The sequence below is a fragment of the Hydra viridissima genome, unplaced genomic scaffold, assembly GCF_058129835.1.
Source record: "Hydra viridissima isolate aposymbiotic clone 2 unplaced genomic scaffold, HvirCarnegie_v1 scaffold_6, whole genome shotgun sequence".
NCBI classification, from domain to species: domain Eukaryota; kingdom Metazoa; phylum Cnidaria; class Hydrozoa; order Anthoathecata; family Hydridae; genus Hydra; species Hydra viridissima.
In genome coordinates this window covers 15533118-15557105 of record NW_028324305.1, presented here as the reverse complement: position 1 = coordinate 15557105, position 23988 = coordinate 15533118, and the positions used below count along the sequence as shown (strand labels likewise).

Below are 23988 nucleotides of genomic sequence, written 5' to 3'. Positions count from 1 at the left end.
ACAAAGGAAGCGAATTTCTATGGAAAATTATAGTTTTTTTTTTTTTAATGAGTTCTTTATCATTTTTTATTTGAATTTCATTTATTTTTTCATTTGTTAAAAATTATTTTCACTTTAGACGAAAGTAATAAACAAAAAGTTTGCTGAATCTCACTCTATATTTAATTGTGCGTAATTTTCTAATGGTTGATCAAATGTAGCGAAAAAATCAAGCTCAACTACGCTCGCATGAGCATTTAATCTTTCAACAAAATCACGCAAGATCGGTGCTGAGTTTGTATGCATGACCAGATATCCTCTATGGTTGATCACGTTTAAGTGGACAACCAATCGCACAAATTTTAGAGTAAGGCTCGACCAATCAAGAAATTGTGGATGATTGGGTTGTTTTCACAGTAGATGAGCATTCTTAACTTAAAAATCTAATCTAGATTGCAAAAATCATTAAGAGCTTTTGTGACCAAGCGAAAGGTAGGAAACAAAGTTGCTGTACTTATGAAACTTTTATTTCTCTAAAGTGTGTTTAGAGTATTAAATAGAATCGTAGGTTCCTTTACCTTTTCGTTGGTAAAGATTAGCTTGTAAAGATTCGTATTCATTTAATTCATTCAATTCTTACAAGCTTCAGTTTATTAAAGAGGTCTTGTTGTTTTTATTTGAGTTTAATTTGAAATTCTATAAATAATGTTTTTTTTAGATTCATAATGGCTGCACGACTAGTCTTGGCATTCCTCGTTTTGGGGGTTGCTGCTACCCAGGCAAAAACTTTACACGGTAAATTTTTTCATCTATTTAATCTTGCGTTTTCTTTCAAAATGATTAGCTTAACAATTTTCAAAGAAATTTCTCAAAACATTTATCATACACTTACTTTAATTACTTTACTTTTTCTTTTTTTAATTTACTATTGATTGGTATTTTTTCTTCTTATTTACTATTGATTTTTATTATGTTTAGATATGTTGAAGCGTGATGCCAACCCGTGCGGTAGTTATTGCCCAGCAGTATGTGCTCCCGCTTGTGCTCCAGTTTGTTGCTATCCACCACCTCCTCCACCACCTCCTCCACCACCACCACCCCCACCACCACCACCACCACCACCACCACCAGCACCTCTGCCAGGTAATCCAGGACCCCCAGGACGACCAGGACCACCAGGAGCTCCAGGACCAGCTGGACCACCAGGACTTCCAGGACCACCAGGACCACCAGGAGCACCAGGACAAGGAGGACTTCCAGGACAACCTGCCCCACCACCACCTCCATGCCCACCAGTTTGCGTTGCTCAATGCGTACCAACATGTCCACAGTACTGCTGCCCCGCCAAGAGAAAGTAAATCATTCATTTTAGCTAGCAATTTTTCTAATTCCCAAAAATTCCTGACTCAGACGTTTTGTTAAAATGTCCACGATAGCAACTAAAGCGATTTAATGTAGACCACGGGAGGAGAGAATTGTTTATTGATCAAAATGCTAGCAGGGATACGGAAAAAAAATATATTAGATATATATTGTACATCGTTTAACTAATATCATTTTCTTCAATATTTGATTGGTTTTTATTTCCTCTACATGTCGTTGGTTTAAATTGCTTTCTGATTTTGATTTTTTACCGACGTCAAAATATAATAGAACCGAAATAATAAAAAAAATGAACTGATGCTAAAAAAAAATTGTTTAAATTAAACTTTTGTTCAAAGCAAAATTTAGAAAAAGTTTATTTCTATTATATAAACACAATAGTGCTCATAATTTTTATTCTTTTCTCTTACTTTCGTCTCTTTAGCTTCTTTTTCGGTTTTATAGTTCATCTTTTGTCATTTTTACCGACGTCTAAACTTAATAAAACTGATACTAAAATAATGAAAAAAATGAAACTTAAAGTTTTCATCTGTTCTAATACGTTTTATGAGATTTAAATGATCGCCATGCTGAAGATCTCTTCATAGTCCAGTAACTTTAAGAGCAAGAAGCAAAAAAAAATCAATATAAGGTTTTCTTATGAATAAGAAAAAGAAAAAGAAAGAAAAAAAATAGAAAGGTTGTTTTTCATTTGAATTAAAATAAAAAGTTTTTGTAATTTAACAATTTTTAAAGACAAAAATAAAAAATAAAATTAAGAAAAAAAAAAAAAAAAAACATAAATAAAAGATGAAAAATTATTTTATTCAAAATATCTTATTGAGCATATATTTCGATGTACTTTAAACGCATATAAATTCGGTGCATTCTGCTTGCTTTTGTGTTACCTGTCAGTAGTTACGAGGTTTTTTGTTTCGAGCAGTAGAAACTGCTTCTCAGAGTGGTATTTGGTATTAGCCAAGCATGAGAGATTGTTCTGAAACCTCTAAACTAATACGTAAGAACAGTAAAAAAATTCAGAAAGAATTTGATAATTGCCCTGCTGTATTAAACAGGAATCTTTTTTACCGTGAATAAAATAGTATACGTATATGACTAAAACTAATTGTATGTTTGAAAATATACATTTCAAAGTATACGTGATATATACATGGCCGCCGAGGTGTTCTATTAAATTTGGTGAATTAAAATTATTACGTATACGTGGTAAAAGTCACGTATTAACCAATGCGAGAATGCAACAGAAGGGCGGGGGGGGGGGGAGGGATGGACGAGGAAGATTCCTGGGGCCCCGTGTGTATTACAAAGTATATGTGATATATTCATAAATAGTTCATAAATGTTTTAACATAAAACAAATATAATATACATAGTAGCTACAGCAAGGACTAAAATTTTAATTGAAGATATTTTTATTATAAATATTCGTTAATCAGTAGCGGCAAAAGTTAAATTCCTGATTTTATCCCCATATCATTTGATTTTGATGAAATTATTAGAGATTAATGGTTGATATAAAAATATTTTATTTTCCAAAAAAAGTTAAAAATAACAAGAAGTGCATTTAGATTAAAAATTAAAAGGTTAGAAGAGGAAACCGACAGCGACATCAACAAGACTGAAAAGCAAATTAATATCGAATTTTTTTTCCAAGGGTTAAATAAATTTTTCGGGATACTGAGCCGGACAACGGTGGGCCTTTGTCTACTTCCCGAAGGGGGAGCAAACTCTGGGACGACGCTCACAGAGTCTCCTCGGGACGGAGTAGGCATGCGTCAGCAAGGCAACTAGCCGGAGGACGGTAAGCTAAAATACATGACTATGGACCTCGTAATTATGTCAAAATCTAAATTCGTAATTACGTCAAAATTCGTAATTATGTCCAAGTTCGGAATTATGTCAAAACTTCTTTCATGATGCCAAATATTTACGTATGGATCTGATATCCATCAGATTCAAAACTGTAAATTTTATTTCGTCGCTTCAGAGCCAGTTTTAATTCTCATCAGTCCAATTAAGATGATGTTTGAGAATTCTATGCGGGACTTCTAGTTATTTGCAGAAATCAGTATCTTTTCTTCACATCTTTTTCAACTAGTGGTTGAAAGTTATTTCTGAATTTAGCCCACTAACGCTCTTCCTATAACTAGCCTTCGAAAAATAAATAATCCTCCAGCTGATCATTTCATAAGTTCGGGTTTGAAAATAGTTCCGTTTGCTTACTTTAGCTGGTACGCTTTAATTTTTGATTTTGTCACAATCGTGACTAACAGTTACCCCACTATAGGTACATTTGGACGATAGAATGTATGTTCGTTGCTTAAATCTCGTTTATTCTGAATACTTTTTAACGGAAAATGCCATGACCCCAATTTTATGAAATGATCTAATAGCTATATTTACGAGTTTGTTTTCAGCATCATCACTCAATAATGCGTGATAATAATGGTGTAATGATTGGAATTCAAGCTAAAAATAAGGAAGTATTTCCTAGTGCTATTTTTTATGTCGTAACTTTAACTTAACACTTAGTAAATTTGATGTCATTCAAATACTGTAAGTGTTTCCTTAAATTAAACTTTATTTTAATGTTTCAAATCGTTCAATAAAAAGATTGTCCCGCAATTGAAGAAACCCTTGCAGTTAATTACTAATTAAATAAACTAAATAAATACCAAAAACTGAGCTAAAATAAGAAAAAAATTCCTAAAATAAGAAAAAGTAATTTTTAATAATGATATCACAATGTATCACAACTAACAATAAATCACAATATAAAAGAACACATCAGTGTTTCAAGTTTTATTAACGATCTCTATGCTTTAGTAGCAACATTTACAAATAAATCTACTATCTACGGTCTCTGGAAACAGTAAATGGAATTTACTTTATCAAAGTGAACTACATCATACAGAAGATAATAAAATTTACTTTATAAAAATGTAATATCACATATTGTACTATGTGTGTGTGTGTATGTGTGTGTGTGTGTGTGTATATAAAGTAAAAAGAAATACATGTTATGTATTGATAGATGAATAGTTATACAAAAGACAGAATGTAGCTAAAGATTTAAACAATACCATAAAATTAGTTGCCTCTTCTCTAAGTCTAAAATGATGTAGCAAAAATCATGTTCTTTCATTATTGGCAAAAAGATCATAAAAACAACAGATTCTATTGATAATTTTTGAGTTGCTACATTCTTTTTTATACTCATTAAATCTTTGTATACGACTTTTGTTAGCTCTATATATGATTTCACGCTATCTTCAAACTGGCAGCAAGGTCCTCCAATAACAAAATGTTTAAAAACATGAAAAATAAATTCTAAACGATCTTCTTCAGAGTAAATATTATAATAAGCAGATTCTTTTGATAAAATCATTTTGTGTAACTCATCTGAAATAAGTATGTCATTTATCATTTCGTCATAGCACTTAGTTATTGATCCACATTTCCGAACAATCCCAGAAGTTTCCAACCGATCAAAAAATGAGATGCTTGTAACTTTAGGGTTAATAGTTTGCAAGTTAATGTCATTAAAATTCACAAAAGTTGAAAAATCCTTTACTAACTTTCTACTACTTATGTAGTTGAAGAAATGTTTAACAAACTCTTTTGCATTAGTTAACTCTATGTATTCTGTATAATTGAAAATTTGATAAACCATTGAATTTAGTCCCCATTTTATGAATAGCTCTTTATTACCTTTTGCCTCAAAAGATCCTAGTTGCCTCTCTGATAAAAAATATTGATTATTTATAACCATTTTTTAAATCTAAAAAGATAAATCAACATTAAAATACTTCATGTTTATAAGAATACCATAAAAATTTAAATAAATATGCAGCTCATGTTCACCACTCTCATAATTCAGTGCCCAAGGTAAGAGTAAAAAATTTCAAATTAGTACTCATATGACATGCAGCATGTGTGCTTATTGGAATTGATAAACATATTTAGAAAAAAGAAAAAAAGAGTCTTATAATTATCTATAATACTCATCTAGTAAAGGAAATTTGCTATACAATCTTCACAACAGCTTTGTATTTTAATTTTTTACATAAGTTGAAATTATTTCCTTCTTTATAACTAATTTTCCTAATAGTTCATGCTTTTTTTTGTTCTTGCTGATTGCTTTCCTGGTTATTTTAAAATTACTTTATTACCTCGATTATCTTTAAAAATTAATTCATTAAACTTGAAGTTTTGATGAGTTTATGACCAACAACCTTCAAATAATCACATGTGTTCATTTCTTTTTTTTTTTTGTTTTGAATATTTGTGTAGAACAGAGTCAATTATTTTGCCAGACTCGTACCAAACAAAGTTCTAATGTCTTCCGCTCAAGTGAACTAAGGCGGGAAACCAGGATTTTTTCAACAAAAACTATACTTATGCTATAGTTGATATTTTGTTTAAAAGTTAAACAAAATGCCACATATTTGGTACCGTTGGAAAGATTTTTTGATGAATTTCTTGATGCAATTAAAATATATATTTTATAAGTAACCTACGAGATAGGATAGGCGCTAGAAAGTAGCCAATATTTACTACAAAACCTGTCCGCGCACAGAGATTAGCGCTCGTTTTCGGCTAAATTTTGCCTCAGAATATCCGTTGAGCTTTGAGCCATATAATTACATCGTGACAAAGCCTTTTAAATTAACATAGAGCTCGAAAATTAAATAAAAACCATCTTTTTTTTGTTTTATAATAATAAAACTTTGTTTTTTATAGAACAAAAACAAAAGTGATAACGTTTGTCACGCACTTTTTGTGCACAGTTTTCAGTCGTGTTCACTAAAAAGTAATAAAAATTTATAAATAAATTATGGTTCGGTTGCGCCAAAGATAAATGTAATAAAAATGAGTCTCGGTTGTATTTTACTCGGTTATATTTCCTCAATATTCTCGGCTGTAGTTTTCGGTAAATTTATTATATAAATTATCTTACGCGTCATTCGCAACAGAACTGTTTTTTAAAAATTGCTTATATATACAAAAGAAATTATTGACGCCAAAAACGGTTTGCATAAATTATAAAGTTCTCGGTAGCGAAGCTTACCGCGGTATGCATAAGTTATTAACGAAACAACCGATCGAATTTAACTAAAGCTTTCGGCTTTTTTTTTAGAAAAAAACTGGTTTCCCGCCTTAGTACACTTGAGCGGCAATCGTCGGCATGAAATACCGTATTTACTTACCGTATACAGTATTTATTTACCGTGTAGCTCAGGGGTTCTCAACCTGGGGGTCATACAGCTTTTCTAGGGGGGTCATGAAAGTATTCCATTTTATCCATAAGGGGGTCATTTACTTCTTGCATTTGATATAATTTTTTAAATATGCAGTATAGTTTAAAATAATATTATAACAAAAAATAAAGTGTTGAACTTAAGATTATTGTGAAAACCAGATCAATCAGTAATAAAAAGCGTTCACATCACGTGATTTTGTTTCTTTACTGACTGGTCTGGTGTTGAATGTCATGAGTGATTATTATTTTGACCTGAAACTTGGATATTTAACTGACATATTTTCTGAACTGAATTATCCATATTTGCAACTGCAGGGCAGAGAAACCAATATCATTGATTTTAGAGACACAAAGCCTTCATTAGAAAATTGGCAAATTCGCACAGAAAAGTAAAGTTAGAAAATATTGCAATGTTTTCAAAATGTTCAGATATATTGGGCAATGGTGATACGATGCTATCTTCAGAAATTAAAGAAATGATTACTGAACATTTGAAGCAGTTGGCATCTGAATTCAATAACCATTTTCCAGAGCTGTCAAATGAAATAGCAATATTGGTCAATTGAATGCTCCCGTGACATGCATTCCAGATAAAAAATATGCTGCACAGACACAGTTAATGCAATTGCAGGAAGATGCATCTGCAAGATTGATGATCGAAAAGGAGAACTTAGTTGCATTCTGGTCAAAAAATAGGGCCTGTTACCGAATGTTATCTGAAATGGTAATGTCAGTGCTATTGCCATTTGCATCAACTTACAGGTGTGAGTGTGGATTTTCCACAATGCTTAAGTTAAAGATAAAACAAAGAACTGTATTGAACATTGATTATCATATGAGGCTAGCACAACCAAAAACAAAACCAAGAATAAAAAAACTGTGTGCTAAAAAGCAACAACAACCATCACACCTAATGTATAAATAAAATAAATTATTATTTTTTTTAAATTGAAAATCAGTACTTTTAATGTTTTTTGGGAAAATATATTCAATATTTGCTTGGGGGGTCACTGTTTTCTGTTAAATCTTAAAGGGGGTGCTGGACTAAAAAAGGTTTAGAACCCCTGGTGCAGCTGATGATTGCCGAAACGCATGAAACTTTAAATACCATAAACAGTATGTGTGTGTATATATATATATATATATATATATATATATATATATATATATATATATATATATATATATGACTTGATTGTTGACATCTTGTATAAGAGTGTATGTTATATTAGTAAGAAAACATCAAATAATGCCTATTCTCTAAATACAAATAATAATTTATTATAAGAAATTTTCGCTGGATTATGGTTACCAGCATCATCAGCTCGTAAAATTATTTTAAGTTAAAAAACAGTTTAAGTTTAAAATCAACTGACGTCAGCTGTTAAATGGCTTCTTTCTTTTTTATTCTTACGTAATAACGTAAAAAATGGTGTCCAAAATTTAGTCTTAAGAAATTGGCCATTATCGAGATTAGTCCCGCCATTTAGAAGGGAACATTGGTGCCTCTGCATCTCAAGAGCTTCACGGACCTTCCGATCAAATTTTTTTGTCTCTACTTTAAGAGTTTCAGTTCTCTCCCAGTTGATTTCTTGTGAGCATGACTTACTATGTGTGGCTATTGCAGACCGATTATGTTTGCCCTCGTTTAAGCTTTTTTGATGTTATTGAGTTCGAGTTCTAACTTATAACTTCGCTTCGCCAACGTTTTTTTTTAACAGTTATATTCAGTTAAATAAGTTCTAGGTTGGCTATTGCGCGGTAATTTAGATTTGTTTTTACACGTTAGTAGATGTTAAATTAGGATTAGATTTGAAAACTACTCTATATCCAACTTTTCTAAATATTTTTCTTATTTTTGGGGACAGCGATGGTATCCACGGTAATGATATTGTATGGAGGGCATCACATTTGGATTGAATTTTATTGTTCTTTATGGACCGTTTTTTAGTAATTTGGTTTGCAATACATACCAGTTGGCTTAAAATTTTTGCAATTTTAAAAGCATTTTCTTTGTGGTATTGTAGAAAAGATTTCGCAAGTACGACCATGAACGAAAGACCAATAGAACCGAAATTCTCCAATTCATGAATTTCTTCGTTCCACAAGAAATAAAAACGGTGTAAACAAAGCTCTATCATTTTTTTCGTTTCTAATATTGTAAGCTTGGTAGAACATTTGTAGAAATCATCTTTATTTAATTGATCTAAAAGAATCAAAGAAGCTTCTTTAAGTGGAGTTGATGGATACAGGTTTACTACATCAAACGAAACTTGAACCTCATTTTTTTCTATATTCCATGAGTTTACTTTGTTTATAAAGTCAAAAAAACTTTTCAGCCGTGTTTATATATATATATATATATATATATATATATATATATATATATATATATATATATATATATATAGTGTATATTATTTTTGAAGCGTTTTTGTATTTAAACTTAATAAAACAAAATATTTTATAGTAGTTTAATTGATAGTCTATTTGATTTACTCATCAGTTATCCACTTTTTAAAACGCGTTTCCAAGGTTGTTAATAAAGCGGAAAAAAAAACAAAGTGATTAACATTCTTTCTTGTTTCACATTTTTATTTACAAATTACTCACCTATCAATCATAATTGCCTCTCCCAACCAACCTTGTGGGAACATTTGGATCGTTAAACGGCTGGCCGAAAATCTAAAATGCTATCGGACCAGTTTTGAATAAAATGAATGGGGCACCTTTGAATCATTGTTTAAACTTCTCGCACTTGCTTGATTATTAAGGTCTGAATTTGACTATTTAATGATAAAAATGGTTCGAAATTACAGATAAAGGAGAGTGAAAAAGTCATAAAGGAAGATGTTAATAATGCTGTTCTCCAAATTACAAATAGATTAATGAGGCCAAACGTAGCTGCTATAACTTATGATAAAAAACGTAAATCTTTACAGAATAAAGAAGTATAAAAACTTATCATTTAAGACCAAGCTAAGTTTGACAACTAAATATACTGTTGCGAAAGTATTTAATAAAGATGAGGAAATAATGTTTTGAGACCCAATAAAAAGCACTAAAATTATGGCTTGACATATAAACAAGCAAAAGTATTAGCATTTCATTATAATAAGAAACTTTACAAATGTCTAAGTAAATGGATGGAAAAAAAAATAAGCTGGTATAGAATTTTTTCTTTTTATATATTTGATTTTTTTAAGTTTGCTTCTATTTACAGTTTAAAAAGCTTTATATAACTTTTGTTTGATCAACTCTTTAGAGTGATTATAAGATTAGATAGTATAGAAAAAATAATTGATTTTTACTTTCAGAAACTTAAACTTACTGAAATTTAAAAATAAATCAATGGTCTGTTTAAAAAAAGATTTAATTACTTGTTATTTCCATTTGCCAGAGAAAATTCAAAGCTGCCCCAAAGTCCGTAAAATTCCACCGAAACAGAGCTTTCAAGAAATAATAACTTGATTTTTATACGGCAGTTTCTCTATCCACAACGGGGATTTAAGTGAATAGTAATTGCTTCTATAACCAGTTATAAAAAGTAGTTTTAAATTTCTAACCCTGTTCTCTAGGTGATTAAGTAACGCTCACAATTCTTCTGCTTGATTCGTTGAACAAATATCTGGTGAACTGTGTTTAAAATAATACACCTTTGTTCAAAATGAAGTAGATATTTTAAACGAAATCTGAAAATCAGGTTTTTTTGAATTTACTGCAATCTTTCTGTAAAACTCATCACATAAATGAGTACTTGTACAAACTTCATTGTATATTTGGAAATAGGTTTCGGTTATTCCGCAAAATATTTGAAAATTAAAGCTTGGTGTTCAAAAAAGTATCAGTGATGGTTAAAAAATAATTTTGTGGTTCACGAGGGATTTAAAAAAAAAATTTTTGTAGACTCACATAGGATGATGTTGCTCAATTAATATCCGAAATCTGGTTTCGTTTGCTTTTAAGTTTTTGAAACTAAACGTTGCAGTTTACAGAACAGTAGATATCTTCTAAAGTCATTTTAGCAAATGCCTCTAAAAGATGAGTTCAACTTTTTTTAACCTTCTAAAAGACCTCTATTTTTTCTTTTTTTTTTTAACCATCTGGATCAATTTGTTAGCTTGAACTAATTTAATTTCCTTTTTTCGCAATGTCAGCAAACAAAAAGACAGTGTAAATATATTATAATATATTATAATATAAATATATTTCTCAAAACTTAATCGTAAAAATGATAATTGATAAAAACTCTGTTTATAAGGAGTTTGCAAGGAGTCTTGCAATTTTTTTAAATTGTATAAATAGTTACCAAAACATTCCAATTAAATTCAAATGAAAGAAATAGATGATAATCACGTTGTGATTTGTGCTAAAAATTCTTCTGTTTTATCAAAATCATCAGGCGCCATACTTGAAAGCTGCTTAGAAAGGCGATGAACTTCGATCGATCCGTCGCCGTATACTACAGCCTATTTAACAATAAAAAGGTTAAGTCTTGAAATATTATAATCTATAATCGAAATACTAAATGTATATTTAAAAAATTGAATCAAAAATAAAATAAATGTAAATATGAAATCGATAAAAGCATTTAAAACGGACTTCATTTAAACTTGATACAGCATTTACTTAAAATTATAAAGCGTGTCATTATTGTTTTGTTCAAAATTTGAAATATAAGTTTTACAATAACCCCGCACTTTCTGAGATAATACAATAACAAATGAAAAACTAGTATTAATGTCGCGCCATTACTATTATTTTGTTGCAATCAAAGTCGTTACAATAAAACAAGAAACTTAATGTCGCTACCATTTCCGGAGCACGATCTGGCGTACCAATTCCAATTGCAGAATAATCGTTTGCAAAAGAAAATCCAATTGCCCTGAAAAAACGAGTACAATTGATACTCAGATACTTCCATTACATTTTCTTAACTGAGGTTTTCACACAAACAAATTTACTTAGTAACGACTTTATCGTTGTTAATAAAATAATAACGATTTCATCGTTATTAAGCAAAATTTTATTAGTCTCTATGCACAGTGGGCCAGTAGGTGGACAAAATGGGAAAAATTTTAGTTATCTAATCTTGAAAACTTATTAAGTTTTAGTATCTATATATATTAGGAGAAATTTATTGATAACTTATTTATATTAAATCCCTTAGTTACCAGGACTCTAAGCATTTGAATATTGAAATTAAAAAAAAAAAAAAAAAAAATTTTAAATAAGTAATTAACGGTGATATCAACGTTGTGTTATATTTCAATTACATCTACGTTTTTGAAAAAAAAAATTAGTACATGTTATTCTAGAGTATTTAGAGATAAGAAAAAACCAATGTGTGAAATAAATTTGTCAAAGCATGTTATCTCAGTTATACTTTGAAAATCACAGATTAAAAAAAAAAAATTCCTTAAGAAATTTTTTTTTGCCGCACTATAACTAATAATTACCACAATTTGCCATGTGCTGTCTTATATTTATTTGATCTATATAATGCTTCAATCGAGTTTTAATTGATTGCTCGTCCCCTTAAATCCCCGTTCAGATTTTATATACGTTTTAACTTAGTTGCTATGGTCTTAAATTTTGCATAGCAACAACTCATTTTTACATTAACGTTGTTTTAAAAGTATTTTACTTCCGCTAAGTACACAATATTGGGGGTATGTATTAAAATGAGATTCACAATTCTTATGAGATTATTTTTTTTTGGTTAGTATGGATACCTTACTTTGCATAGCATAGCAGCAACATATTTTTGGTAGTTGTTAGTAATTTAATTACTAACACTGACAGTAATTTAATTACTTTTAATTTTAATTACCAACACTTGTAGTAACTTAATTAATAACAAGTATTAGTAGTCCGGGCGGCATATATATTATAACATTAAACTTTTAAATACAAAATACTTGTTACAATAATTATTTAGATATGGTTTTATTAAACTTAGACATTCATAATTTTCTCCAAAAAAACAATCTTAGTATTTCAAAACAAAATATTAATGAAGATATATCAAAATTTATTCAGCCAAAATTTGCTGATTTTAAAGACGTTGATTTTAGACATGCTGTTCAACGATTTGTTTACTTGTATAAAAAAAAAGTGGAAATCTGCAAACTATACTGTCAAAAATTTTGAAAAGAAGTTTGTGAACTGGCTTAATGAATATTTAATTGTCAGAAAAAAAGACAATGAACCAACTGCAAGTAGTCGTGGTCTAAAACCAGTTGCATTTGATAATAGTTCTAATAAAACTAAAAAACGGCGTGTATCTTGTTTAATTGAATCTCATTCATCCAATGTGTTATTTTTTGCTGCTAATAGAAAATTTAGAGATGAATCTATTGTTATTGCTGCCAAGAACATTTTAAGTATTTCAAATACAGATAAAGCAACTAAATATTCAGCAGACGAAGCACTGGCTTTAATATATGATGCAAGTCTGACAAAAGCTTCCTATCAATTGATTAGAAGCGGAGCCTTGGAGAAAGAATATAACATCTACCCTGCTTACAATGATGTCAGAGATGCAAAATTGAAATGTTATCCTGTAAACATAACAGTGGAGGACTATTCAGCTTCAGTTTCTTTAAAAGATTTAATAATTCATACTTTGATAAGAATCTGTGCAGTTCGGGAACCTGTGCTAAGGCACTTGATATTGAACGACAAAGCAATAAAAACAATGACACTAACATGTAAGGCTGGTTTTGATGGTGCTACTGGCTAAAGTATTTATAAACAAGTTTTATCAGAACCCGACATTAACAGAGATTTAAAGCGCGAAGAATCATTATTTATTACTTGTGTAGTACCATTAGATTTGACTGGATTTAACAACAGCAATGAAAACATGCCTATTTGGAAAAATCAAAAGTCGTCCTCCACAGCCTATTGTAGACCCATAAGATTTGCATACAAAATGGAATCCAAGGATTCTGTGATTGAAGAAGATCAGTACATTAAAAGTGAGATAGAAAGTTTGGGTATGATTTTATTAGAGGTTTGCAGATCTTCTATTGAAGTGAATTGTATTATTGAAGTTACAATGATTGATGGGAAGGTTCAAATGAAATTATTGTTTTATAATTTTTGATGCAATTTAAAATTTACAATGTTTTCTTGCACTATTTTTTGCTTTTATTAATCGTAAAACATTATTTACCTAAATACTCAATTGTTTTTCAATATAGGTGAGTCAAAAACCCGATAAAATATTCAAATATCAATTTACCACTTTGTAACTAAGGAGAGTATCCAGTAACTAAGCAATATAAGTATCCATAGCAACTAAATTTAAAAAATTATCACTTTTGTAAGAAGTGTGATCTCATATTGGTACTCATGCCAAAATTTAGTGAATATAGCACTTATAAAATATCTGCAGATAACAAAATAGGTTGTTGCTAAGCAAAATAAAGGTATCCATAGCAACAAAATAAAAAAATATTACCTTCATAAAAAGCACAGACATCATATTAGTACTCATACTAATTTTAGTGAATATAGCTCTAATATTAAATTAGTTACAAATTTTGTCCAGTAAAAGTGAATTCTGGCCCACTGTGCTATGGAATAAAACTCTTTAAGAATATTAACCAATGATTAACTCAAAAAATTAATTAGTGCCTTTTGTCTTTTCTTTTAAGTTGTTGTTGTAGAATTGGGAAAGAATCGTTCTCTAACAAATCCCTAAAAAAATAAATAATTTTTCTTAAATTTAGAAAATTAAAAAAAATCATTATAAGGATCAGAAAGCTTCGTCCATGCGCGAACGACAATACAAAACAACTCTAAGAAGACAATTAGCTAAAATGTTTAAATGCTTAAGAAACAGAAGAAATAATCTGATTGAATCTAAAAATAAGCAACAGGTGTCACCAGATGCTGTTTATGTTTTTCAACCTGATGATTAAAAAATGATCCCACTAATCAAGATTTAATTTGATTATTACCAAATATGTAAAACAGAATTTATATCCATAGCAAAAAAGACGCTGGGTTTGCTCCGAGACCATTGAACATCAACAATTTCATCACCATTGTTAAAAGCACTCCAACTTAAAATTGACTTCTCTAAAAGAACACAAAAAATATTATACTTTTATTGATATCATAACAACCATGGTAACTACAGCTACAAGATCCATGATCTCATGATCTAGTCAACTTTATCATGATTAAAATTTCAAAAAAATTATTTTGAGAAAATAATTTAAGCTACCATATTTAGTGTTAAAAAGACGTATTGATCCATTTTCGTAACACACCTACCACAAAAAAAACAATAAAACTTTTCTCTTTTAAAAACAATCTAACTCATTATAAAAACATGTTTTTCTAAAAGTAACTCTATCAGAGTATTAAACAAAGACATACCAAAATGTAAGGAATCCGCCATGGTGAAATGTCAATAGCATTTACACGTACAGAAGAATCTAGAAAAGAAAATGCATAATCAAAACTAATCCAAGTTCGATCCAAATCAGTCCAACTGTCAATATGTATCCTGATTACTAGCTACCTTCTTTATGACCAAGTTGTTTTGGTGTAGGTCTTTTACCAAATCTGCTGAGATGCAAAACTTCTCCCTACGAAAAAAAAGTTATAAATGTTTATATCAAATTAAAATTTACTTTCATTTCAAGAATGTTAAGAAGCTGACCTGTTCCGTCCCAGTATAAATATGATTAGGATTTGATGGATCCACCTCCATACAGGTCACCAAGAATAAGTTTTCAAAAGGTGAGCTAAATAATGAAATACTGGATTTCTTCAACCAAACTTTCTAAAAAAAAACTTAACAATATAAAAAGTATAGCTTACTTTGATTTATGTGATTGTATCACGCAAGTTTTAACAAGCTTCACTTTTCCTTTGGGTGACAAACCTGAAGGAATCAACAAATTGTTTTTATGTAACAAAAAGCTCCTCAGTGAACACAGTGCACAAAGTTAAGAATAGTATTAAGATTAAGTCTATCTCACCTAAATCCTCATTTACATTTGATAGATCATAAACACTATTTTCAACTTCAACAACAATCTAAATAATTCAAAATAGAAGAAATTTTTAAAGAATGATCAAAGATAAAATAGAATAGGGAAAAAAAACTTTTGCAAAATACAAATGAGAGCAAAAACCCTAATTCTATAGAAAACAATTTAAACAAAAAAATAAAACTAACCCAAATGGAGACAGAACCAGTCTCATCTAATGATGCTAGCTGAAATGATATATCGCCACCTGTTAAGTTAAAATACTTAATGAATAAAAGTGTAACACTTAAGTAACTTTAAATAGAGCATTTAAAGCAATTCAAAAAAAAAAAAAAAAAAAAACCTTGTCCATTTGATGCAGCTTTTGAGCTATAATAAAAAGAGATTAAAAAGTATAAATTAAGTTAAAAATTATAGAAATAGACCTAAGGAAATATCTTAAGCTCATAAAAGTATTATATATTTTTCTCCAAAAATTATATGAATCAACTAGATCTGAATATGGTAAAACTACAGTAACATCAGATCTCCATTGTGTTGTAGATAACTTTAGACTGACAAAAAGATAAATTCAAATATTGTAGTAAACTGAATGTATGGAGTAAACTAAATGCATGCAGTAAACTGAATGTATGAAGTAATACTGAATGAAAAAGGTCTTGCTGTTTATTAAGATAAATCTTTAAATGTGTTTCAATCTGAACAGATTATCATTTTAATTTTATTTTAGCATAAGTGACAATGACTATGATAATAATGATGGGCATTCTGATAGGGATTCTCATTTCCTTTTAAGGAATAATGAAATAGTTGAAATATCTGAACTAACAGGCCAGTGCCAAAGCTGATGTGCAAACCAGGTGTTTACTAGGGCTGGCAATATGGGAATGGTCTCCTTCTACAGCTGAGACTAGCAAATAAATCAAATTATCTATAACATTAAACTGTTTCTTTAATAACAGTTGATTTTAACTAAACAAAGATTGATTTTTGCCAAATTTTAAATTAATTAATTCAAAAGAGTTAAATTAATTCAAAAGAGTTAAAAAAGAGTTATATTAATTCAAAAGAGTTAATACATGTAAAAATTATGCAGTCAATTATGAATTTTTTTTCCAATATTATTATCACAAACTAATGCAAACCCACAAAAGAATTAGTAGTTGTAATAAAAAAAAAAAAATACAACTTACCTTGAATGAGAAACAAGAGGCATAACATTTACTACAGGAAAACAATTAACATCGCTTGAAGCAGCTAGAAAAGATTTTATGAAAAATAAAGTAACCATAATACACTACATTTTGAAACCAATCAACTTTTCTGAAAAATTACCTGTTGTGAATGTTGAATTGCGAAACACTTGAGGCGTATTTCCCACTAACACTGTGTTATGATAGCTATCAGGTTCCCGAAGATCCCAAACTGCTAATACACCATCCTCCTAAAAATTTATTAAATTATGTAAGAAACTTTTCTAATTTATTAATCAAAACTGAAAAATAAATCATAATTAATTTTTACCATTCCAGCAAATGCTAAATTTGCCATCCCACTACTAAAGCAACATGCATTTGGTTTTGATTCACATGTGAGCAACCTGTAAAAAATGTTTATAATGCTCATATCAAATGGTTAAAGATCCATAAAAAATGGCAACAAAACATTTTTTCAACTTACATGTATGCTTTGTTTGGCTCATTAGAATTCCAGACGCAAAGCAATCCTTTGGGAGATTTTAGGCCCTTTTTCTAGTACAATAAGAAATTGAAGTTTACAAGCTATATGATTCTTAATCTATGGCCTTTAAAAGGGGAACCTTTAAAACTGAAAAAATATATATATTAAAGAAGCATACCACAACATTACTTGGTCCGTATGCGGTTAACATGAGGTTTGTCTGGGTAGGTGAGTAAGAAATGTCACAAAAGTTTCGTCCTATCAAAAGAAGAATCAAACTATTTGCTTTTTTTTTTTCTTTAATTGTTTTTTCCATTTTCAGATATTTTCTTTTTTTCATAACATTCAAATAAATACCTTGAGAAAAAAAGTTTTCTATTTAAAATTAAAATTCACTATTGAAAAAATTATAGATTTGCTTTAGTTCTAGAAACAGGTCCCCCAAAAACCAAAAATTAAGTTTACACCAAATGCTTTCAAAGGTATTTAATGTAAACTGAATTTTCAGCACCTGTATCTAGAAAATTTATTTTATCTAAGGATTATAATAGTTGTATATTATGATATATTTGTGCTAAATACGCAGTAATCTTTCATAGCTATTTATCCTTAGATGTATAGTTATTCTTATATAACTATTTGTGTATATTTAGCTATTCACTCTTGTAGAATTCTATAGGAATTACTAAATAATGTAAAGACTAATTGATTTTATATTACTTACCAAGAACCAGAAAGTCAGAGCTGGAGAGAGTGACATATCCATCACTATAAGGTGTTCTTATCTCTGTATACTTCAATTGAGGTAACTCTATACCAGCTTCTAACTCTTCTAACAATGATATGCAAACCTGAAGAATCAGCATTTATTTACGTATCAACAGTTTATCATATCAAGAATATTATTCTTGAAAACAATACATAAAGCACAAACAGCCTGTACTTCTTTTAAGACACTTAGCCCATCTTTTATTTAGAGATCAAATAAAAGTTAAATTTATTTCTTGCCAGGATTTCAGATATTGTGGATGCTTTTACATAGAGCATTGAGATCCCCATTTTTTTGGGGTTTTTAGTACGTAGCTTATTTTTACATCTTTTTATTTTATGAGCATCAATATGTTATTTAGTATCAATATTTATTACATTTTATTTTTATTACTACATTAGCTACATTTTTTAAATACATTATTTAAACTGAAAGAAATTACTTTAGAAGCCTTTATAAGAAATTTATTGAGTCGAACAGAATCAGTTGATATCATAGAGGTCATGGCATCTAGCTGCAGGAGCTTCACATCACCACCTTCAACTAAAAGATAAGAAATTACAAAACTGCAAAAATTGCATCTTTGGCAACAGAAATTTGCTTTGTTATGAAAGCCTTAAAAAAAAATTATTAAAAATAGTAAAATTACTTCCACAAGCTTTTAAGTCATGAGAGTGCTGACACCATCTTGTCTCTGTATCAATATCATCTGTTTGATGTTCTTGTGTAACATTGTCATCATTTGTTTGTGTGAAAACCTCAAGTTTAAAAATAATGATTTTTGAATAATACTTATTTTTTTAGAAACATTTAATATTAGTAAAAATTGTAAAAAAAATATAGTAAATTTATAATAATCTAAATTATGATAGAATAATTTTTTTACAAAATTACAGTGATGGTAATTAAATCCTTATCATGAATAGTATTTAGGATTTCATACAACTTTTATTTTAACCAACAGAGCAACTTTCTATCTGACCAAAACTAATCTCTTTCAATGATAAAAACTCACTTGCTTTGCATCTGATTGGCCAAACTTCTTCATGTACAATTCATACTCTGTCAGTGAAGCCATCTCAAACAAGTCAAATTCTCGAACATCTAGTTGAACAAGCTTTAACAAAACCTATATGATAAAACAAATGATTTCTCAAACAAAGAAATGATAAGTGAAGAATCAAAAACAAATAGTTTGAAATTATATCTTTAATTATAAAAATGTTCAATATTACAGACCTCACTTCTGTGTTTAATTTTTTCAGCTTTTTTATTATTCATTTGCTTCTGATTAGCAGCGACAAAATTCATTTTACCTTTTTTAATTCCGACAACTAAAAAGTAAATAACCTTTTTAAAAAATTCCAAAGTAAAAACTATTCAAACTTAATAAAAAATTAAAACTTAAACTGCATACAAAATAGAGATAAAATTGAAGCTAATCATATTCAGGCTGATCATTGGGTTTGATCCTATTGTTACAAATTTTTTTCCTGATGACTTAAAGAATGCTAAAACTATAACTAAAAAACTGACAACTGAAATACCTTCAGATGGAATAGGATCTGCTTCACGAATAAATGAATGCTAAACAAAACAAAAGGAAAACTTAAAATGATATTTTTCTAGGCACACAGAATAGGATTTCTCTTTGACTGGTTTTTTGCTCAAGTAGAAAAATATAACACAAAAAAGTTAAGAAATTTGACTCTCTACATAGAAAAATATACAGCAATGAAAAAACAAAAAAAAAAACAAAAACAAAAAACACACCTTGATTTTTTTTGTCATTTCATTTTCTGCAATAATTGCTTTTGATATCTTAATAGAAACTCTTGAGATTTCAAGTTCATGATAGTGTGTCAATATATAGCTTCAGAATAACAGCATTTCAAAAAAATTTTGTAAAATATCTTCAGCAGTTACTTTAGCCAAACACAAATCAAAGAAACTTTAAAACAATTTTAGTGCAAAAACAAACTGTTCTTACCTCATCAACACCATTTTGGTCCTACAAAGTTTAAAATAAACAAATACTTTGTATTATAAAAGTTAGACTTTTATACATTACAGTTTATCAAAGTTAAAACATTAGTAAATGTGAACAATAATTACTTTCTAGTTCTGGGTTACAAAACGCATTTCCTTGTAGGGGTTTAATCAGAGATCATCACATATTTAATGACAAACTTTGCTTTCATCAAATACATGTTGTTGTTTTTTATTAGCATAATACTTATAAGCATATCTAGGCCCATGTTTTGTTAAAAATAAGCATATTGTAGAGCCTTACTATATATTAAGCATCTATATGAGCACAATTCTTCCATTATCTGGATTTTTAATATGCTTTTTTATAAAAAACACACACACACACACACTCTAAAGGCTCTTAATAAGCTCAGGGAATCAGAAAGAACCTCTTATAAAAATATCTGATTTATATTCAAAACAAGTTCTTTTTAGATAAGAGGATTTGCTAAAAAAAAGTTTTGATTTACAAATTAAACATGAAATATTTTAGTTTATATCTGTTTATGCTCCTTTTTGTTCTAAAAACAAAAACTCTGCAAAAATTCCTCACTTTAAGCATATTAAAAAATCTTCTTTTATAAAGCAAAATTAGTTTGTGATTAAAAAAAATCTTTATTTTTGTAAACACTTAATGATGTATAATAGCACAAATTATGAAAAGTAGATAGTAAAAATACAAATGTTAAATTACACTCTGCTAAACAACTTGAAAAAACACAATAATTAGCAACTTTTTTAAAACTAACACTTAAAAATTTTAAAAATAATTTTCAATTCTTAAACAATGAAAAAAATTTTTTTCTAATTATAATTTTTTGGAAAGTTTTGAATAAAAAATAAAAAGTAACTAATAATAATTTTATGTAAAATATACTCACAGCATTTATTCCCTTTTCTGTATGTTTACTAGCACTGTCATGCAACTTATCATCAAAACTGTCATTATTTTCTTCATCATCACTAAAATCTTCTTCAAAATCATTGTCATCATATTCATCAAATTCCTCATCATCATAGTTGAAATCATCAGCTTCTTCATGATTCTGTGAAGCAATAAGAAATGTTTTGATTAAAGAAAAATATAAAAATTGATATGGAAAAAGATTTTCAAAAATGAAGGTAATGATGGTGGTGCTAATAATGATAATTTTTCGCATTTTGATAAAATAAGATTGCTTTAGATATATTAAAAATATGTTAGAATCCATTAAATTGCAAACCTCTACAGGGATTTCAAGTAACTTTTTTTCTGTATCTTTATGTCTGGTTTTTTCTGAAATTGTTTTACGAGAGTTTTCTGAATCATCTTTATTACGCTTGTGTCTTTCATCATTATCATTAGATTTAGTACTGTTCATTAGGTTTTTACTAGATCTGTGTTCTTTTTTCTGTGTTTTTTGCATGTATTCTTCGATTTTCTTCTGCTCACTTTTACTTTCCTTGTCTTTGGAATCAGGTTTACTCAGACTTTTTAATTCACTGCTTTGCTTCTCCCCATGATGTTTTTTACGCTCTTTTTCACTAGTTTTTTTACTATAGATTTGCTCATTAGTTTCACTATTCTGTACATCTGATTTTGTACGGTCACTTCTGTAACGAGTTTTGTCACTATGCTCGCGTTTTTCATGAGCCCTTCGCTCATGTATTCGTTCACTAAGCTCTTCTGTTTTGCCATCTGACTTTCTAGGTTTACTAATAGCACTATTTTCTTGGTTCAATGTACTTTTTGAAGTTGAAGGTTTCTCCCTGCTTTCTTTTAACTAAGTTATATTTAAATTTACACATGTTATAACCTATATCATCTATTAAATGAAATTAAAAAGTACACTTAAATATAATTAAGTATAGGTGAATAAAATGCTATCAGTTTAACAAAATTATTTTGAACCTTTAAAGATTCCTCTTTAGTGCCTGACTTTTCTCTACAAAATAATAATAATAATAATAGTAATAATAATAATAATAATAATAATAATAATAATAATAATAATAATAATAATAATAATAATAATAATAATAATAATAATAATAATAATAATAATAATAATAATAAAAATAATAATAATAATAATAATAGTTATAATAATAATAGTAATAATAATAACAATAATAATAATAATGTTAATAATAATAATAATAATAATAATAATAATAATAATAATAATAATAATAATAATAATAATAATAATAATAATAAAAATAATAATAATAATAATAATAGTTATAATAATAATAGTAATAATAATAACAATAATAATAATAATGTTAATAATAATAATAATAATGTTAATAATAATAATAATAATAATAATAATAATAATAATAATAATAATAATAATAATAATAATAATAATAATAATAATAATAATAATAATAATAATAATAATAATAATAATAGTAATAATAATAATAATAATAATGAATTTTGGCAATTTACAGACACAATAAAAAAAAAACCTGGATTTATCTTTAGAAGATCTATGTCTTTTATCCTTATTCTAAATATGAATAAAATTATTAGAACAACTTAAAGAAGTAGATTATTTTAAAACAATATTAATTAAAGACATAGTAAATATAACATAAAACTTATTTATAATGGCATATAGTATCTAAGTAAATAAATAATTATATTAACTAATTATACACCTTTTTATGTTTAAGTATAAATTCAAATCAAAAAAGGAAACCTGGATGACACTTGCTAGTTCTTTTTCTGTCCAAGTAGCTTCTTTGCTCTAATTGAATATATAGATTATAGATATAGATAAATATAATACCCATAAATATTGTTATCAATTATAATAAACAGCTATTCCAACATTCAAACATTAAGAACAAATAGCTGTATAATATAATTTTTTTTATATTTTAAACTGAGAAAAATGGAGAGAAAGACACAGAAAGAGCTTATCTTGTGATTGTACTGCACCAATCATTTTTATTTAAGTTTTTAAATTAAAATAAGAAACGTAAATAAATACAATTTCTGAAATAATAATTAAATTTAATTTAATCCTAAGTTTAATGTTTTAAAATTATTTAGCAAAAAAATTATGCTCACTTTTCCAGATGGCATGCCAATGGCAGCAATTCAATTTTAATCTCTTTCTTTTTTTTACTTCTTTCTCATGCACATTATTGCAGATACATACACTTAAGTATACGTCTGTTTACAATTATAGCAGTGGCTATATGTTTCTTTTTTCTTCAGTTACTGTATAAAAACTTCTTTTTTCTTCAGTTACTGTATAAAAAGTTTATTATAACAGTAAATTTTTAAAGTTATTAAAAAGTAGTTATAACTCAGAAAAATCAGAATTGTTTTTATATATTAAGAAAGACTTGTTTTTATTTTTTGATATGAGCTGATCGCAACAGGCAGCGCCGAAAGTAGTTTAATATGATTGTTTATAGGTTGCGAAGAGCAAAAAACTTTAAAGGATGGGTTTCACGTAGGAATTATCGACAAATTTTGAAAGACTTTTTTTTGTTTTTTTTTTGCGTGCTTCATATGAATGGTTATATCTAACTGCATTAGAACTGCTCGTTTTGCACTGTTTCTATGCAATTTGGGGATCCTAAGTAGTATAACCAATACAAGAAATATAATTACTATTTCAATTGCCCATTTTTAGTCAGAAATCCAATTTTCTTAAAAAAAATGTTTTTTTTTCAGATGTCACACAAAAGAGCATTAATTTTTAAAGCCGAGCTTGGAGTATTTATTACTTTATTTAAATTCTAAAATGTAACATGTTATGAGTCCAATGCCATCAAAATGCTTTTTACAATCATTTATGTATATCTGGATCTTTTAACAAGTCCGTAATATCAAATGCTTTCCTGCTTTCTCATTTCATTTC

The 23988-nt window shown here is 28.2% G+C and overlaps 3 protein-coding genes across 4 annotated transcripts; 1 reads left to right on the top strand and 2 right to left on the bottom strand.

Moving 5' to 3' along the window:
• Window positions 1–360: 360 nt before the first annotated feature.
• Window positions 361–1547, top strand: LOC145190118 (uncharacterized). The gene is made up of 3 exons (XM_080066897.2): window positions 361–471; window positions 698–774; window positions 958–1547. The coding sequence occupies exons 2-3, from the start codon at window positions 705–707 to the stop codon at window positions 1335–1337; spliced, it is 450 nt and encodes a 149-aa protein (XP_079923023.2). The 5' UTR covers window positions 361–471; window positions 698–704; the 3' UTR covers window positions 1338–1547.
• A 1904-nt stretch (window positions 1548–3451) lies between these two features.
• On the bottom strand, window positions 3452–5259 carry LOC149887216 (cilia- and flagella-associated protein 300-like). The gene has a single exon (XM_090091886.1). The coding sequence runs from the start codon at window positions 5132–5134 to the stop codon at window positions 4427–4429; it is 708 nt and encodes a 235-aa protein (XP_089948012.1). The 5' UTR covers window positions 5135–5259; the 3' UTR covers window positions 3452–4426.
• A 5583-nt stretch (window positions 5260–10842) lies between these two features.
• On the bottom strand, window positions 10843–23527 carry LOC145190082 (cytoplasmic dynein 2 intermediate chain 1-like). Of its 2 annotated transcripts, XM_090091106.1 has the most exons (31): window positions 23187–23527; window positions 22813–22860; window positions 22580–22620; window positions 22011–22044; window positions 21343–21882; window positions 21001–21165; window positions 20079–20099; window positions 19862–19909; window positions 19636–19675; window positions 19328–19422; window positions 19104–19217; window positions 18738–18846; window positions 18531–18631; window positions 18044–18170; window positions 17498–17577; window positions 17320–17390; window positions 17164–17239; window positions 16975–17083; window positions 16833–16896; window positions 15983–16008; window positions 15828–15886; window positions 15628–15685; window positions 15467–15530; window positions 15306–15390; window positions 15165–15231; window positions 15020–15078; window positions 14865–14910; window positions 14596–14716; window positions 14270–14332; window positions 11438–11510; window positions 10843–11094 (listed from the first exon to the last, which is right to left on the bottom strand). In XM_090091106.1, the coding sequence occupies exons 1-31, from the start codon at window positions 23199–23201 to the stop codon at window positions 10978–10980; spliced, it is 2736 nt and encodes a 911-aa protein (XP_089947232.1). In that variant the 5' UTR covers window positions 23202–23527; the 3' UTR covers window positions 10843–10977. The 2 variants fall into 2 exon arrangements, with proteins under 2 accessions (XP_089947232.1, XP_089947233.1); XM_090091107.1 differs by lacking the exons at window positions 20079–20099; window positions 21001–21165; window positions 21343–21882; ... (2 more) ...; window positions 22813–22860; window positions 23187–23527 and having other exon boundaries at window positions 19405–19422; window positions 19862–19886.
• Window positions 23528–23988: the final 461 nt, after the last annotated feature.

Excerpts from the sequence above, each read along its gene's own strand:
- LOC145190082 (XM_090091106.1), bottom strand. Across the intron at positions 15,232-15,305 it reads TTTATACTGGGACGGAACAG|GGAGAAGTTTTGCATCTCAG; the intron begins GTCAGCTTCTTA and ends TTTTTTTCGTAG. Across the intron at positions 11,095-11,437 it reads CAGATCGTGCTCCGGAAATG|GCTGTAGTATACGGCGACGG; the intron begins GTAGCGACATTA and ends ATTGTTAAATAG.
- LOC145190118 (XM_080066897.2), top strand. The coding sequence starts at position 705 with ATGGCTGCACGACTAGTCTTGGCATTCCTCGTTTTGGGGGTTGCTGCT. Across the intron at positions 775-957 it reads CCAGGCAAAAACTTTACACG|ATATGTTGAAGCGTGATGCC; the intron begins GTAAATTTTTTC and ends TATTATGTTTAG.
- LOC149887216 (XM_090091886.1), bottom strand. The coding sequence starts at position 5,134 with ATGGTTATAAATAATCAATATTTTTTATCAGAGAGGCAACTAGGATCT.